Genomic DNA, 16,633 nt, shown 5'->3' with positions numbered 1-16,633 from the left:
TACCCTGTGCCCCAGCTAGGTCTGGGGGTCTTCAAGAAAGAGAGCCTCTGTGTAACCAACAGGACCCTGTGGGGCCTTCCAGGGACAGACCCCTCCCCCATGTCCTCTGCTGCAGCTCCTCTCTGAAGCACCCAGATAATAGCATCTCATGTATATTTCCTGAGTTTTTCAGATGCTAAAAATCACCACCAAAGGGAAGAAATGAACTACTTGATTATTCATAGCATGTGGCCCCCAGACCTCCTGGTGCCTAGGGGTTGACAGTATTGACCACCCTGTTCCCTCCAAATCACTTAATCAGAGGATTGTGCATGAGTTGATCACATACCCTGCAACCCCCTCCCTCACCTGGCCTTTCAATATGCTTTGCTGAAACCCTTTGGGGACTTTGGGGTTTTCTTGGGCATGAGCCACCCTGTCCTCCTTTCTCGGCCCTGCAATAAACCTTTCTCTGCTCCAGACTCCAGCGTTTCAATTTGTTTGGCCTCATGGTGCAGCAGGCACATGAACTTGCCTCTGGAATTCATTTATTCCAACCAGGCTCTCTGCCTTCCCACCCCACAGGTTTTCTTTCAGTTCCTCACACTGGTACACGGTGTCCCACCCCAGAGCTTTAGGATATGCAGTTCCCTCCACCCAGAAAGCCCCTGCTGGCCTGTTCTCCTGGTGAACTCTTGCTCAGTTGCTCCAGTTGCTGCCCAGCCATCTCTTCCTCCATAAGAACTTTCCTAGATTCCTCCATTGGAGAACAGATTTTTTTTTGCAGGGAGAGATATAGTTGATTTACAATGTCAGATTTGTTTCAGGTGTACAACATGGTTGGGAGGCCAATGGGAGCCCTTCAAAGTCCAATGACCATCATTCCTTGGCTCCCAGATGTCTGCCTGCAATCCCTCAAAAGATAAGGTACATTCTTTCCTGACATGTGTCTGCCCCAGCACAACTAATAGCCTAAGGAAATGGTCACTCTCACAATAGCTCAGGCTGGTTTATTTCAACCCATGTCTCCTCCTTATCGGAATCATAAATCCCACTGCCCTTTCAGGGACCCTAACTTTCTCAACTCACCTAAACCAATTGGAAACTTGTGTGTGAACTGATCACACACACTGTGACCCCCTGTGTGCCTGATGTCACGTAAGCACAAGGAGTCAAATTCTACCCTCCCTTATAAAAGACCTCAGCAACCAACCCTCGGTGCGCATACAGGCAGCTCTTGTCTGCGTGGCCCACTGTTTTCTGCGGCAGCGTGTCTAATAAACTCCTTTACTATTCTCCTCCTTTGTCTCTGGTAAATTCTTTTACCGCCTGCTCACCGGCCTGACGGATCCTACGACAACTGTGATTCAAAATTTTTTTGTAGATGATACTCTATTCATAGTTATTGCAAACTATTGGCTGTATTCCCAATGCCGTACAATATATTCTTGTCGCTTATTTATTTTATACATAGCAGTTTGTACCTCTTAATCCCTTACCCCTATCTTTCCCCTCTCCCCTCCTCACTGGTAATGTAACCACTAGTTAGTTCTCTATATCTGTGAGACTATTTCTTTTCTATATTCACTAGTCTGTTTAATATTTTAGATTCTATATGTATTGCAATAGCATACCATACAGTATCTTTCTCTGTCTGACTTATTTCACTAATCATAATGCCCTCCAAGACATCCATGTTGTTGCAGATGGCAAAATTTCATTCTTTTTTGTGGCTGAGTAATATTTCATTGTATACATACACCACATCCTCTTTACACGTTCATCTGTCCACATACATCCGTATATATATTCTTTTTCTGTTTTTCATTATAGGTTATTATAAGATACAGTTCCCTGTGCTATACAGTGGGTCCTTGTTGTTTATTTATTTTACATATACTAGTGTGCATCTGTTAATCCCAAACTCCTGACTAATCTCTTCCACCCCCTTTCCCCTTTGGTAACCATGAGTTTGTTTTCTATGTCTGTGAGTCTGTTCTCTTTTGTAAATAAGTTCATTCGTATAATTTTTTAAGGTTCCACATATAAGTGATATCATATGATACTTATCTTTCTCTCTCTGACATCACTTAATAATCTCTAGGGCCATCCATGTTGCTGCAAATGATATTATTTCATTCTTTTTTATGGCTTTTTCCATAGTATATATACACACCAAATCTTCTTTATCCAATCATGTGTGGCTAGACATTTAGGTTGCTTCCATGTCTTGGCTGTTGTGACTAGTGCTGTTATGAACATTGGGGTGCATGTATCTTTTTTAATTAGAGTTTTTTTCTTTTCTGGCTATATCCCCAGGAGTGGGATTGCTGGATCATATGGTAAGTCTATTTTTAGTTTTTAAAGGAATCTCTGTACTATTCTTCATAATGGCTGCACCAATTTACATTCCCACCAACAGAGCTGGGGGATTCCTTTTTCTCCACACTCTCCCCAGCATGTATTATTTGTAGACTTTTCAGTGATGACCATTCTGACTGATGTGAAGTGATACCTCATCGTAGCTTTGATTTGCATTTCTCTAATTAGCAATGTTGAACATCTTTCGTTATGGTTTGGATTTGCATTTCTCTTATGATTAGCAATGTTGAGCATCTTTTCATGTGCCTGTTGGCCATCTGTGTGTCTTCTTTGGAATAATGTCTATTCAGGTCTTCTGGAGGGGGAGCCCAGATTCTTATATCGGAAGTCCTCCCAGAACTGGGTTCCTCTGCTTCAGGGCACAAGTGACAGGTGGAATTTGAGGCTGATTGTGTGTTCTCTTGGTGTCCATCTTCCTCTGACAGGACAAACTGCAAGAGGGCAGAAAGAGTGTCCCTTTCCCTTCTATTGGATGCACAAGGCTTAGCATCTAATCAGTGCTCAATCAACATTGCCTACACTTTGGCCCTTGGACACAGTTGTATTTACATCTGGATTCCACAGACACACATCATTTTTACTGAAATGCAACATGCATAAAGTGTGCAAATATAAGCATACAGTTCAAACATTTCACTAGCTTCCCAGAAGCCCTCTGTCTGCCCCTTTCTTATCTCTACACTCACTCCCAGGAAAATGTTGTCCTCGCTTCCAACATCATAGTTTAGATTAGTTGTGCCTGGTGGGGTTTTGGGGTTTTTTTTGTCCTTTGGAATAAATGGATTGATGTAGAATGTTCTCTGTTGTGTCTGGGTTTTTCTGCTCAACATTAGGTTGGTAAGAATCCAAATGGGCGAACGAAGCTGCAAACCACATGTTGATTTCACTTCACACTCACAGCGATTGGCCTAGTGGGGCACCGGGGGAGGAGTTTCTTCTGTCAAGGGCTAGTTAGTAAAAGTGGTCGGCTTTGTGGGCCATGTGGTCTCTGTCACCACTTCTCAACTCTGCCAGTGATGTGCGGAGCAGCCACAGATGATATATTCAAAAGTGGGCATGGCTGTGTGCCCGGAAAACTTTTTTTATGGACCCTAGAATTTGAATTTCCTATACTTTCCGTATGTCATTAAATATTAACTTTTTAATGATTTTCAAATGTTTAATAACTGATAATGAAAAAGAATACATATGCATAACCGAATCAATATACTGTACACCAGAAACTAACACAGGATTGTCAATCAACTATACTTCAATACAAGAAATTTAATGTGAGCACTGTTTGGCAGTTCACCAAAAAGTTAAACACAGAATTGCCATATAATCCAGCAATTCCACTCTTGGGTCTGTACCCAAAATAACTGAAAGCAGCCGCTCACAGGGATACTTGCACACCCCGGTTCACAGCTGCACTGTTCACAGAAACCCACCTGCCGCCAACGGGTGAATGGATAAACAAGATGTGGTATGTACAAATGATTGAATATTAGCCTTAAAAAGGAATGAAGTTTTTTCTTTTTTGGGTGGGGGTAGGTAATTAGGTTTATTTGAGTTTTTTAATGGAGGTTCTGGGGTTTGAACCCAGGACCTCCTGCGTGCTAAGCACACACTCTACCACTAAGCTACACCCTCCCCTCTAGGAGTCAAGTTCTGATACATTCTACAACATGGAGGAATCTTAAAAGATAATGCTCAGTGAAATAAGGCAGACACAGAAGGCTAATTCCACGTATTGTAATATGAATAAATAAGCAAATTCATAAAGTAGATTGGAGGTGACCAAGGGCTGGCAGGGAGGGGAGGGTTAGAGTTTAATGGGTAGAGTTTCAGTTTGGGATGCTTAAAAGAAATTCTGGAAATGGATAGGGGTGATGATTCCACAATATTGTGAATGGACTTAATGCCACTGAATTGTACCCTTGAAAATGGTTAAAATGGTACATTTTATGTGTATACATATATATTTTTGGGGGGAGAGGGAGGTAATTCAGTTTGTTTGTTTGTTTAATTTTTTTAGAGAAGGTACTGGGGACTGAACCCAGGACCTCATGCATGCTAAGCACCTGCTCTACCACTTGAGCTATATCCTACCACACTTTATGTATATTTTACCACAATTTAAAAAAAATCTATTCCTATTGGAAACAAACACAAACAAAAAAAAAAGAAAAAGAAAAAGGAAAGAAAACCATTCTTAGCTTGTGAGTGGTACAAAAATAGATGGCTGGCTGGATTTGGCCCATGGGCTGTAACTTGCCAACATCAGTTGTAGATTGTTCCATTGAAGGAATAGACCATGATTTTATCTCTCTGTTCTATTGTGATGGGCATTTGAGAATGAAGTGGTATGCAGTTCTCACTTCACACTCACAACGATTGACTATTATGTTTCTCTGCCTGTCCCTCCAACTGCGGTTTCTGGAATTATCCCCCAGGTAACCACCTCCGGGATGTGGGAAGGGAAGGCTGTTGAAAGAGGAGGCCCTGGAGCCTACCCTGGGGGCCTCCTCTTAGCCCCGGATGTGGGAAGGGAGGGCCAGGATGCCAAGGGGCTTAGCCAAGACAGGAAGCCCCACACCCGGAGGCCTTAAAGAGAAAGCTGAGGCAGGGGCAGAGGATGTATGTCCAGGATTCTGCCTGCAGAGTCCAAGAAGAGGGTAAGTGACAGGGGCCCCTGCCTCTGCCCAGAGCCTCAGCCAGAGAGCCTGGGGCAAAGCTGGACCTCCAGCCCTGTCCTCCATCGGGACCCAGGGCTCCAGATCCCACACGCTCGGTGGGCCTGATCCCTCCCAGGCTGGGAAGGGGCTGACCCCAATGTGGGTCCCCTGGTTCTCTCTTGCAGAACCTGCAGGATGAAGGCTCTCCCCCTCCTCCTCCTCCCAGTCCTGTGGCTGCTGGTGTGTGGCAACTCACTGTGTCCCATGGATGAAGCCCTCAATGAGAAGATCCAAGATGCCACCAGTTTCCTAAGTGAGGACCCTGACATCTGACCTCAGCAGGGGCCCCTCCGATTCCTGACACGGAGCAAACAAGTAGTGGCCCCGACCCCAATCCCAGCTCCCGCCCGGCTCCACCCTTAACCACATCTCCAAACCCTCCTTCCTCCAAAACGCCCACCTCAAGACAGAATCCTAGGAGGCGGTGAGCTCCCCTCCACCTGGGCCCTCCCCCAGGGCCCAGACCACCTGGGCCCTCTCCAGGGGAGTTTTTGTGACCCCTTGCCTATGTCCAGACCACAGGGCCTGGGCAGCATAAGAATGGGGGAGAGGCAGCTTGGTCTCACAGTTACCCATCCCCCTCCACCACCCCGCAGTACTTGACGTAATAAGGAAAGTTCGCCTGGACTGCCGGAGTGTCACCTCCAGGGGGGACCTGGTCACCTGCCCCTCAGGTGAGTACAGAACTCTCAGGTCTGTTCTTGGTACCCTGTAACCCCCTCCCCCACGTCCAGCCTCTATTCCTCTAAGACCATGGAGACCCAGTCTCTACTTCTAGAATGTTTTGGTCTGCACCCCCAGCCTTTTCCCTCCCCACAACTCCCGGACCCTATTTCCTCAGGACCCCGGTGTCCAGGTCCCCAACCACCAGCGTCCCCACCACCCACGCATCCGGCTCCCATTCTCCAGTGTGAGGGCCTCCAGCCCCCTGGACCCCGAGGCCCGCAGCCTCTGACTTGGAGCCCAAGCTCTCCCCACTCCTCGCTCCCACTGGCAGGCTTCGCTGTCACCGGCTGCACGTGTGGCTCTGCCTGTGGCTCGTGGGATGTTCGCGCCGAGACCACATGCCACTGCCAGTGCGCAGGCATGGACTGGACAGGAGCCCGCTGCTGTCACCTGCAGGCCTAGTAGCCTAAAGTTGCACCTGCCTACGGGATGGGCCTGGAGGGCGTGGCCAGCCTCAGAGGGGTGGGGTCATGCCTCGGAGGGGCGGGGCTAGAAATAAAGGCTGAGAAGAGGATGGAGAGGGCCTGGGCCCTGTGCTGTGTCTTCTGTGGGGTGTGGGAGACTGAGCTGGCGTCTCCAAAAAGAGCGAGGCGCGTAGTCACCAGAGGGAGGTGGGTGGGGGGACAACTGCGACTTTCTTCTGCCCCATTCCCCCCTCCTCCCTTGTGGTCCCCCACTTCTACTTCTGAAAAAATGGGGACTTAACTTCCTCTAATGACACCCACACCCAAGGTTCGTGGCATACCTTCAGAAGGGGAAGGGAGTGTTACCTTTGAAGCCAACCTGACGGTCACCCTAGCGTTTCGGACCTCCCGGGAAGTTGCTGGGTCATTCTTCCCCACCGCCCACAATGAGGCCTCCTCAGGGATCTGGGTCTGGACAGGGCAGGTACCCCCACCCACCCTATGCACGTGTGCTCCCGGGACTCAAGCCACGAGCAGCCCCCGGGTCAGGGTGCATCCCTGAGCCATCGGAGAGCCCAAAGCCCTGAGCCCCATCCCTCACTCCACACCTGCATCAGGGGACCCCCAAGGGGCAGACAAAGCTGGGTCATGAGCAGGAAGGAGTCTTCACAGGGGTCTGGGGAGAACTCCTACCTGATGCTACCTACGTCACCAATTCACGTTTTCACACGCACAGGTGCAGTTTTGAGTAATTATAGCTCATGGTATGTACCTCTCATGAGCCCTCAAATATGAAAACACAGGGCAGGGGGCTTGTATCTTTGATGTATCTGGCTCTTAGAAAGAGCTTGGTAGATAGAAGGTGTTCAGGAAATTTCTGTTGAATAAATAACCACACACACGTGGCTACACCACCTAGGTGCACACACTACATGCACATACGTAGTTACTCATGGCCATGTGCACGCACAGTACAAAACCCAGTTACCATGGTTACACAGAGACACCCCACCCACAGATACACACATGCCTACCGAACGGAGAGACCCAGGGACACACAGACACATGTATGCCTCAGATAGACTCTCATACTTCCAACATCAAGTCCCGCCCCCACCCAATGACACCGTCTCAGTTTGGAGTCAAACCCTAGAAGGGAAATCCTCAGCATCACAGGGAGAGGGGCACAAACCCAGGTGATTCAAGGTCTAGTTCCTTTAGAATCCTAACCCAGGAGTCTTAAAAGCCAGTCCCTGAGAGATGCAAGCAGAGAATTCAGAACACTTGGTGCTCAATCTTAAAAGGGACCCCAGAGGTAAACGTCACAGTCCCCAGCATACTCCTCAGGCTGGAGAATGGAGGACAGGGTGGAGTTCTGGCTTTCAAGATGTTTTGGACTCTCCTCCCACTGGCAACTACCCGTTATGATGTCTGATCCCGGTGGCCATGAGCTGAGGTCACAAACACTCCCGGTGCCTGTGGCATCCACCCAGTCTCTGATCCAGGCACTCCCCTCCCACGTCCTTCATCCTAATCCCACTTCGGCCTTGGGGTTGGAGTGGGATCACTGATTCAGGAGTGTGTTAAGAACCAGAGGGGGTGAGTCTAGTACCTTGTCTAGCCTGTCCCTCACTGACATGAAGGGAGGAGCACTCCAGTGTCTCCAGACCCTGATGTGAATGCCCCCTTGTCTCCAAGACCCACAATTGTCCTTCTCTATGGACCCCAAGAAAGGCCTCTTCAGAGCACTCAGTTCCAACAGTCACCCTCCTGTCCCAGAGCACAGACTTTGACAGGCAACCCCTGCCCCTTCTTAAGCCTCCTTCCTCTTTTGCCAAATGCCTGGCCCCTGTAGTAGCCAGACCCACATCAAACTAGCTGGAGCAAAAGAGAAAGGACATTTCTGGATTATGTAACTGAAAGGCCCACGGTTAGAACAACAGATTCAAGTACGGCTGGATCCAGGGTCTCAAATGATGTGTCCAGGACCCCACTCCCTGTCAGGTCTGCTTTCCTCAGTGCTGGCTTCACTTTCAAGCAGGCTCTCTCTTGTCACAGCTCCAGGCCTACATCCTCACAGTCTTACGGCAGTGGGGTGAGGACTGGGGGGAAAGAGGATACCCTTTTTCCTGGTTGACCCACCAAAATCCTCAGGACTCAACTTCATTGGTTGAGTCTGGCTCATGTTCCTGCCGTGTGCCAAATTTTGGACTCTGATTGGCTGGGCTTGGATCCCATGCCCACCCTAAACCAATCCCTAGTTAGGACATGTTTTCTTTCTTAAAAGAAAGCGGAGATAGTTACTCAGTGAAAGTCTGGTCAGGCAACCTCAGAAGCCCTCTTAGGCCACTGTGACATGGTTGCTTGAGGGTCTCGTTTGGGGACTAACTTTTCCTCAAAGTCCAGAGGGCTGGGGCCTGGTCTCAGCCTCATCAGAGCCAGGGAAAGGTGTGATGCTGTGGCCCCGCTCCCTGTGCCTGTCCATCAGAGCAAAGCCAGTTCCCCATTGGCCTATCTCTTCTGTGACTGTTGGGCTGGGTGTGGGGTCACACTTCCCAGTAAGTGGAGTCTTTGTAAGACCAGATACAAGAGCTGGCATCTAATCACTAGTAAATCAATCTTCCTTGAGCAGACAAGATTGGCAATGCTTTAGGAAAGAGAATGTTATCCTCACTGGATCTTGGGGACCATTCCAAAATTATGTAGAATTTAATCACACATTTTAAATCTAAAACATACTCACTTCCTACACATAGAAAGTTTCAAATTTATTTTTTCCAAAGGGAGAGTAACAGAGCAGGACCCTACGGGGCCTTCCCAGGACAGACACCACCAACCCCTCAGTGTCCTCTGCCTGTCTCTCGTCTCTAGAAAAACTTTAGCCAAAAAAGTACATTTAATCAAAGAAATGAAAAAATGCAGAAGCAAAGAGAAGCAGTCAAACAGGACAAAATAATAATAGCTTAGCCATGCAGCAAAGTCAAAGACCTTTACTTTCTCCTCAAGGGCTACAGATAAGATTCTGAGCCATATCCTCTGAGCCGTTTTACAGATGCTAAAATGCCCACCACGTGGAGGAAGTTAAGTACACGATGACCAGAGTGTAGCCATGACATAAGCTGCTCCATCTTGCACAATTCTGAGAACTGGCCTCAAGGAAATGGGAACAAGTTGAGCCTGAAAATGAAGATTAACTGCACTTAAAACAATCAAGATGGTGCTGATCAGACCACCATGTGACCAATTTGAAGACGACTACAGTAAACGAACTACAAACTACTACGTATAAAATAGGTAAGAAGCAAGGGTGTATTGTACAGCACAGAGTAATACAGCCATTATTTTGTAATAACTTTCCATGGAGTATGATCTATAAAAGTATTGAATCACTATGCTGTGCACCTGAAACTAATATAATATTATAAATCAACTATTCTTCAATTTTTAAAAACCCTGCCCTCCAAAACCATGATGCATTTCACATTATACTTCCATCAGAAGGCACTGCTCTAGATCTAAAGAGAAAATTCCCTGTATACTTGGTCTCATTTTTTTTTTAATCCACAGTTTTCAAGGTCAGAGAGACAAAGAGAACTTCAAGACAGCTAGGCAGAGTGCAGACAGTGTGATGCCATGAATAGGCATCAGCATGCAAATGAGGGTGACACACGTGCAGGCGGGCAGATTGTGACTGGGGGTGTTCAGGAGGGTGTGCGTAAGTGTGTGTGTGTGTGAGTCTGGGTAGGTGAGGAGACGTGTGGCTGAGTGTGAGTGGGTTTGCTTCCGGAGTTAGGTCAAGGTGAGGTCTGGCCTCAGTCCCACATGTGGATGTGCAGTTCGGTGACCCTGTTGCCTCCTACCCGCGCTTCTCCTTCAAGAGATCTTGAAGAAGTAGAACTTCTCAGGGCGGGGCCGAGAGGGGGAACTGGGGCTAGGAACTGCCTCTGCCCTAAAAGGTAGGGCTTGGAGGTGTCAAATCTCTTCTCTTGAGAGCAAGAGATGGGAGGTTGAGGTTCATCCAGGTAGACACACACACACACACACACACACACACACACACACACACACACACACACACACACACACACACAGAGCTTCCTATAGATTTCCTGACCATCCCTTTTTTAAAAGCTTTATTTTTATTGAATACAATTGACAGATGGGGGAGGATATAGCTCAAGTGGTAGAGTGCATGCTCAGTGTACACAAGGTCCTGGGTTCAATCCCCAGTACCTCCTCTAAAAGTAAATAAATAAGTAAACCTAATTATCTCTCCCGCTAATAAACAGCAAAATTAAAAAAAAACAAATGACATATGACTGTTGTGTAAGTTTAACGTGTACAACGTGTTGATTTGATACCTTTGTCTATTGCAATGTGATCATCACCATCGTGTTAGTTAACACTTTAACCACAAGTTCCTGACTATTCCATTCCATTTCCGGGACTGTAGGCTCTTGTTCTTGGTCCTCCCTGAGACCTCTGGTCTCCTAAGACCCCTCTTGAGCCGGGGTGGAGGTGAGGATGCCCAAGGTGAGGTGGGAGGGTCCTGCATCCCTGGAAAGAGGAGGCTGACTCCTCCTTTCTTCCCTCACCCCAACCCAGAGACTTCCTCATCCTTCCAGACACCTTCCGGTGGGTGGAGAATGAATACAGACAAATCGGCAGCCCCGGGGAAAATGGAGAATGAGGAAATCTACATGAACCAGGTCAAGATGCAGGCAGCAGCCTTTAAAGACAAGAAACGGCGATCCCCAGACAACAAAGAAGGTTGGGCACCTCGCCCTGGAGAGGCAAGGGGAGAGGTCGAGAGGGAGAGGTTGGGATAGAAGAGATAAGGAGCTGAAAGTTGGGGCCAGAGGGTTCCTTCCCCTACCCAGAAAGTGTGTGTGTCTGTGTATCACCCAGACGGTCACACACACCCGCTCCCCTTAATCAAGAAGCTGACCTTTATTCCCCACTCCCTGTCTTTACCCCCAGAAGTGTGTTGTGTGCAGGGTTCGGTGAACCCAGATGTCTGAGCCTCCTCTCCTACTCCCATCCCTGTCCCAGCGCTCCGGGCAGGCAGGTTTCCACAGCCCCTTCCACTGACCTGCTCACAGGTGCAGATGACCCTGCCTATGAGAATTTCACGTTGACCTTCAGAAATCGCGACCAACCAAAGGGCAGTCATTCACCAGCCAAGAATAAGGGTGAGCGGCCACCCATGAGCCACATCCCATTGCCTAGGGAGGGGCCTGGAGGAGAGCACTGCTGAGACAAGGGGCAGTGCGTGGGGGTCAGGTCGATGGCGTGGTGTTGAGGCTTGTGTGTGACAGTGGTGGGGGTAGCTTTGTTGGTGGTGTGAATGTGCTGGTGGAAGATTTGGGTGACGGTGATGGTGAGTAAGTGACCGTGGAGTGCATTGGGAAGGAATCACCTAGACAGAGCTGGTGAGGGTGCTGATGAGGTCGGACAATGGGGACAGTGCCCATAAATGCGCATTGATGCTGGTGGGTGTCAGTGACAAGGATGGTAAGGAGGGGGGTGATGATGATGGTGTTAGGGACCATTGCTGGCGGCTCTGGCCAGGCTGGCAGCGTCGTTGATGGTCAAAGCTGTTTATGGTATTGGGGACAGCACATGTAGATGACAGAGCTGTTGATGGTGTTAGTGCCAATGGTCCGAGTGGCGGTGTTGGGCCCTGGAGGTGACCTGTCCTGCCTCTGCCCCAGTCCCATCCCAGTCTAGGCCTCCCTTGGACTCTGCCCAGGGCCTCTATTGGTTGCACAGAGCCATGGTGAGCCTGTCCCTCCTCCTCGCCCTGTCCTGCGTCATTCTCTTGGCCTTGGTCCTGATGAAGAGTGAGTGTTTTGAGTTTTTGGTGACTGGGGCAGGGGCCGGGGCAGTGTGGAGGGGTCCTCGGGAGCTGGGGAGGTCAAGTCTGGCTCCCAAGGCTGCAGAATTAGGGCGATTGGAAGGTTTTCCTTTTCCACCCCCATCCTGAACAGATTCCGAGATGTCCCAGGAGCTGCTGAACTTGAAAGGGGAGCTTCAGAATGGTGAGGGAGGACCTGGGCCCGGGTCGGGTAGGGAGGGGAGCGGCGACACAGACATCCCCACCCCACACCCTCAGTCTCCCTCTCGGCGCAGGGGTGCCTGGAGTTGCAGAAGGAGGCCTGGAGCACCCTCAATCAGAACACCAGGATAGCAGTGCAGGGCATTAACACGCTGAAGAACAAGGTCCAGGAACAGAGCCAGAAACTCTTAAGAGGTGCCCTTACCGACCTCCACTGGGTGAACGTGTCTCTGTGCTCAACGTTGGGCTGGGTGCTGGGGAGTTGGGGGATGGGGCAGTGGGGCCTCGCCCTCCCAAGAGCGCAGGATTTGGAAGGGTGATGGATTAGGGAGTATATACATGCTGCTGGAAAACTCCAAGTCCACGGGCTCTGTGGCACCCCAGCTTGGGGGTCAAACAGGGAGTTTCCAGTAAATGTGGCGAAGCCCCACCTCAGTTTTCTTCTGTCTCTCCCGCCCCTAGCCATAAGTGAAACCAGGGCTAAGTTAGACAAAATCGAGATGCTGAAGATGCCAAATCCAAGTAAGTTGGAGCTGGGGAGGGAGGGGAGGAAGATGAGGGGTCCACCCCCCTGATTTGGCCCTAGATTCCCTTCTGAGAGTGGAATCTGCCTGACCTTGGGTTTCCACCCTTTACCCCTCACCCCCAACGCCGCAGGCCCCTCATCTAAATCAATGAGAAGGCGTTGAAGCCCTGGCTGCAGCTGGGAGGACAAGATCGCATCCCTCAGTGAAGATGGAAGATGGGGGCCCCAGCCTGGTCCAAACCTGTCCTTCATCCCACGTGTAGAAAATCACATATCTTGGCAAATGAGTGTTGTGACGTTACGTGTGTGTGTGTGCACATGTGTATGGGGGTAAATAGTTCGGGGAGGGTGGGTATTTCAGTGTGTCCCCACAGGAAGGTGCTATGGGTGAAGGTTGCAGGTGGGAGTCACAGCAGGTGTGGTGTGCACACCTGAACGTGTGACACACGTGTGTAGCATGGTGTGTGTGAGTGTAATGCATGTCACGGTGGGTGGCCGTGTCAGCAGCAACCACAAAGGTGTGTCACTGTGGGGTGTGGGTGTTGGTGATACATGTTGCGCGTGCCCATTTCATTGTCAGTATAAACACACGTGTGCCCTGCGGGATAAGTGTATAAACGTGTCACTGCCTGTGCCAGCGTGAACAGGTGTGTGTCAACATGAGCGTGTCTGATTATGTCACCGAGGGGGTTCAGAGCGTCTGCGTAAATGTGTCCATTTGTTTCTGCACTCACTTTCCGTGATTCATGAAGATAAAGGACAAAGGGAAACCACGTGGCTTTCCAGTCTTTTATTGGTGTGGCTGGGAGGCTTCGGGACGTTGTCGGGGAGGGTCTGTAAGTGGTCAGACTTGGGAATTGGGGGAGGGCAGTGAACACGTGGACGTGATGCCAGGAACCCTGGGGCCCCAGGCGGTGTGAGAACAAATTCCCCCAGTGGGCCCATGAATGTGTACCCAGGGAGGAGCCAAGCCCCTGCACCCTGAGTGTGTACCCATGAAGGTTTGGGACCTGAGATGTACAAGGTCTCCCTAAGTGTGCAAGGGCCCGCGGATGCGTATCTCTGAGTCTGTACCCATGGGTGTTCCTGTGCTGGTGGGTGATTCTGTCCACAGAGCATGTATCCATGAGCACAGGTGCCGGTAAGTGTACTATGCCCATTGCTCAAGGCTGTACATCCCCTAAGAGAACACGTGCCCACGGGCATACATTTGTCCCTAAGGCAAGTGGACATGTGCACACAGGCATTGGTGTGTCGCTAAGACTAGTGAGCATGCGCAAATGGCCATACATGTGCCCCTACAAGACGTGTGCCCGAGGACATACATGTGCCCCTGAGACAGGCAGACATAGGCTCAAGGACGCACATGTACCGATCGTCGAGCCTGTACTCCTGAGCAGGTGACCACCCGTGCTACTGTCCCCCCGATCGTGGGCCAACCAAGGCCAGCGAGGCTCCTAACCGCCACGCCGCGTCCCTCGGTCGGGCCCCACGGACACGGGCGCCCCCGTGCGGCCACTCTCCAGAATGACTGCTCGCGCCCCGCCCACACGCCCGTCCCGCTGCGGCGCCTGCGCATGCCGGGCCTTTTTACGACGCCGTAAAGCAGCTCGGCCGAATCGCCGGCCGCAGTTCCCGGTAAGACCCCGCCCGCCACGACCCCTCCCGTTGCCGGGCCTTGTCCGCTCCCCGATCCCTCCCCGTGGGTCACTGGTCCTGGGCCAGGGTCTCGGCGTCCGTGATTCCCGATCAGCCAGCCTCGGCCCACCCCGGGGGACAAGCGAGGAGGGTGGGCTCCTCCCCGGTGCCTCTGTCTGGTCTACGCCGGAGCCGAGGTCCCGGTCTTAACGCGGCTCAGCTCACCAACCCCCATGGCAGCCCGGTGGAGGGGGTCTCAACATCCCCCCTTCCCATCTCGCGCGCTGGGCCCTCCCCATGTAGGCGGCTGTGCACCGGGGCAGGGGTGTCCTGCAGCTCCTGGGACTCCCCTCCCTCGCTGGTCCACTGGTCTTTCCGTCTCCCACGCAGACCTGGTTGGGGACCTCAGCATGCCCAGACCATTCCCACCTCTGGCCGGGTCCCTGCCCAGTGGGGGCGGGGTTCTCAGCTACCCCTCCTGATCCCACCCTTGGTGAATGGGAGGAGGGAGGATGTCTCCGCCCTTGGGATCCCCCCCCATCCGCTGCCACCCCCATCGCAAAGCCACAGTGTGTCTCAGCACCCCCTTGGGGTTTTCTCCCAACAAGCCGCTTCCGGGGTTCTCCCGCCACCTACAGCTGTGGCTTCATGTTCTGGGATGGCGGGGAGCCAGGAGGGGGCGCCCTCTCTCTCTTGTTTCCCACTGTGCTGCTACCTTTCTGGGAGCAAGGGGGTGGGCTGCTCCCGACGCCTTCTCTGGCCCCGCTCTAGTTAGGGTTTTTGCTTTGTTTTGTTTTGTTTCGTTTCGTTACAAACGCAGGCCCACTTAAAGAAGCACGCTTTGTGCAAGACAAATCGGTGTTGCCCGAGGGCGCGGGTTTGGAACGGTTCGCAGCACCTTCTCCTGGCTTGCCCTATATATCTTGCCGGCGCCCCACGCCCCCAACCCGCCTGGCCGTTAGTCTGAACAGAACTCCTACTCATTCGGTTTCTCTGGCTTTCCTCAGGGGAGAGGCAGAGAAGTTCTCTTTATCCTGGGAAGTCAGCGCTGTTGCTGCTGGAGTGCATGGTGGGGGCGGGACAGTTGCCGCTGACCTCCTCGTCCCCTCCCTGCCCTAGGTCTGACGTCCCCCTTCCCAAGCACTAATTTTCTTGTTACTTGCACAGGTGGCGGAGAGGGTCGTGACGCTGATATTAAAGCACGAGTATCACCTGGAACTCGAGGGTTGGGGGTGGTTTCCAGCGCCCCCTTCTGGTCCCCCTCTCGTCTCTCCCGTCTTCCCTCTCAATCCTCCTCCCTCCCAAACCCTCTCCTCGCCAAGGGTAGAAGCCTATTCCGTCTCCCGTTGTCCGTCACTGGTTGCCCGTAATGGAGGTGTGCTTTACGCGCAGGTGGATGCCTCCTTGCCTTCCACTCATCTCTTCCCACGTAGGAAGGCAGCGATGGAGCACACAAGGGAGGGGGACCCCCGGGGTTCTCCCGCCTCTGACCCCCACGTTTCCCGGTCTCCCCGCAGGGCGGCGGCGGCATGGAGGCGCGCTTCACGCGCGGGAAGTCGGCGCTGCTGGAGCGCGCGCTGGCCCGGCCGCGCACCGAGGTGAGCCTGAGCGCCTTCGCGCTGCTCTTCTCCGAGCTGGTGCAGCACTGCCAGAGCCGCGTCTTCTCGGTGGCCGAGCTGCAGGCGCGCCTGGCCGCGCTGGGCCGCCAGGTGGGCGCCCGCGTCCTGGACGCGCTGGTGGCTCGAGAAAAGGGTGCCCGGCGCGAAACCAAGGTGCTGGGCGCGCTGCTGTTCGTTAAGGGCGCCGTGTGGAAGGCGCTCTTCGGCAAGGAGGCCGACAAGCTGGAGCAGGCCAACGACGACGCGCGCACCTTCTACATCATCGAGCGGGAGCCGCTCATCAACACCTACATCTCGGTGCCCAAGGAGAACAGCACGCTCAACTGCGCCAGCTTCACGGCGGGCATCGTGGAGGCGGTGCTCACGCACAGCGGCTTCCCCGCCAAGGTCACGGCGCACTGGCACAAGGGCACTACGCTCATGATCAAGTTCGAGGAGGCGGTCATCGCCCGAGACCGGGCCCTGGAGGGCCGCTGACCCCGCGGAGATAAAGGATGCTGAGCCGCCTTCCCGAGTGTGTCTTGTGTCTTGTGTCTTGTGTGGGGGCCTCGGAGAGCCACTCAGCGCCTTGCCCCAGGCCGATG

General features: G+C 52.0%; 3 protein-coding genes across 3 annotated transcripts; all 3 read left to right on the top strand.

The window, feature by feature from the left end:
• Nucleotides 1–4,970: 4,970 nt before the first annotated feature.
• Nucleotides 4,971–6,240, top strand: RETN (resistin). The gene is made up of 4 exons (XM_072947023.1): nucleotides 4,971–5,018; nucleotides 5,204–5,331; nucleotides 5,675–5,752; nucleotides 6,076–6,240. The coding sequence occupies exons 2-4, from the start codon at nucleotides 5,214–5,216 to the stop codon at nucleotides 6,204–6,206; spliced, it is 327 nt and encodes a 108-aa protein (XP_072803124.1). The 5' UTR covers nucleotides 4,971–5,018; nucleotides 5,204–5,213; the 3' UTR covers nucleotides 6,207–6,240.
• Nucleotides 6,241–10,854: 4,614 nt separating this feature from the next.
• On the top strand, nucleotides 10,855–13,530 carry MCEMP1 (mast cell expressed membrane protein 1). The gene is made up of 7 exons (XM_015240971.3): nucleotides 10,855–10,978; nucleotides 11,311–11,400; nucleotides 11,923–12,051; nucleotides 12,199–12,249; nucleotides 12,324–12,461; nucleotides 12,729–12,788; nucleotides 12,924–13,530. The coding sequence occupies exons 1-7, from the start codon at nucleotides 10,855–10,857 to the stop codon at nucleotides 12,953–12,955; spliced, it is 624 nt and encodes a 207-aa protein (XP_015096457.2). The 3' UTR covers nucleotides 12,956–13,530.
• An 804-nt stretch (nucleotides 13,531–14,334) lies between these two features.
• Nucleotides 14,335–16,558, top strand: TRAPPC5 (trafficking protein particle complex subunit 5). Its single transcript, XM_072947021.1, has 2 exons — nucleotides 14,335–14,430; nucleotides 15,948–16,558. The coding sequence occupies exon 2, from the start codon at nucleotides 15,960–15,962 to the stop codon at nucleotides 16,524–16,526; it is 567 nt and encodes a 188-aa protein (XP_072803122.1). The 5' UTR covers nucleotides 14,335–14,430; nucleotides 15,948–15,959; the 3' UTR covers nucleotides 16,527–16,558.
• The last annotated feature ends 75 nt before the right edge of the window (nucleotides 16,559–16,633 follow it).

This window comes from Vicugna pacos, chromosome 22 (genome assembly GCF_048564905.1).
Source record: "Vicugna pacos chromosome 22, VicPac4, whole genome shotgun sequence".
Lineage (NCBI taxonomy): Eukaryota > Metazoa > Chordata > Mammalia > Artiodactyla > Camelidae > Vicugna > Vicugna pacos.
This window is presented reverse-complemented; position numbering and strand designations above follow the sequence as displayed.

Coding starts and splice junctions, on each gene's coding strand:
- TRAPPC5 (XM_072947021.1), top strand. CDS start 15,960: ATGGAGGCGCGCTTCACGCGCGGGAAGTCGGCGCTGCTGGAGCGCGCG.
- MCEMP1 (XM_015240971.3), top strand. CDS start 10,855: ATGAATACAGACAAATCGGCAGCCCCGGGGAAAATGGAGAATGAGGAA. Junction 11,401..11,922: donor TTCACCAGCCAAGAATAAGG/GTGAGCGGCCAC, acceptor CCTCTGCCCCAG/TCCCATCCCAGTCTAGGCCT. Junction 12,052..12,198: donor GGCCTTGGTCCTGATGAAGA/GTGAGTGTTTTG, acceptor CATCCTGAACAG/ATTCCGAGATGTCCCAGGAG.
- RETN (XM_072947023.1), top strand. CDS start 5,214: ATGAAGGCTCTCCCCCTCCTCCTCCTCCCAGTCCTGTGGCTGCTGGTG. Junction 5,332..5,674: donor AGATGCCACCAGTTTCCTAA/GTGAGGACCCTG, acceptor ACCACCCCGCAG/TACTTGACGTAATAAGGAAA. Junction 5,753..6,075: donor CCTGGTCACCTGCCCCTCAG/GTGAGTACAGAA, acceptor TCCCACTGGCAG/GCTTCGCTGTCACCGGCTGC.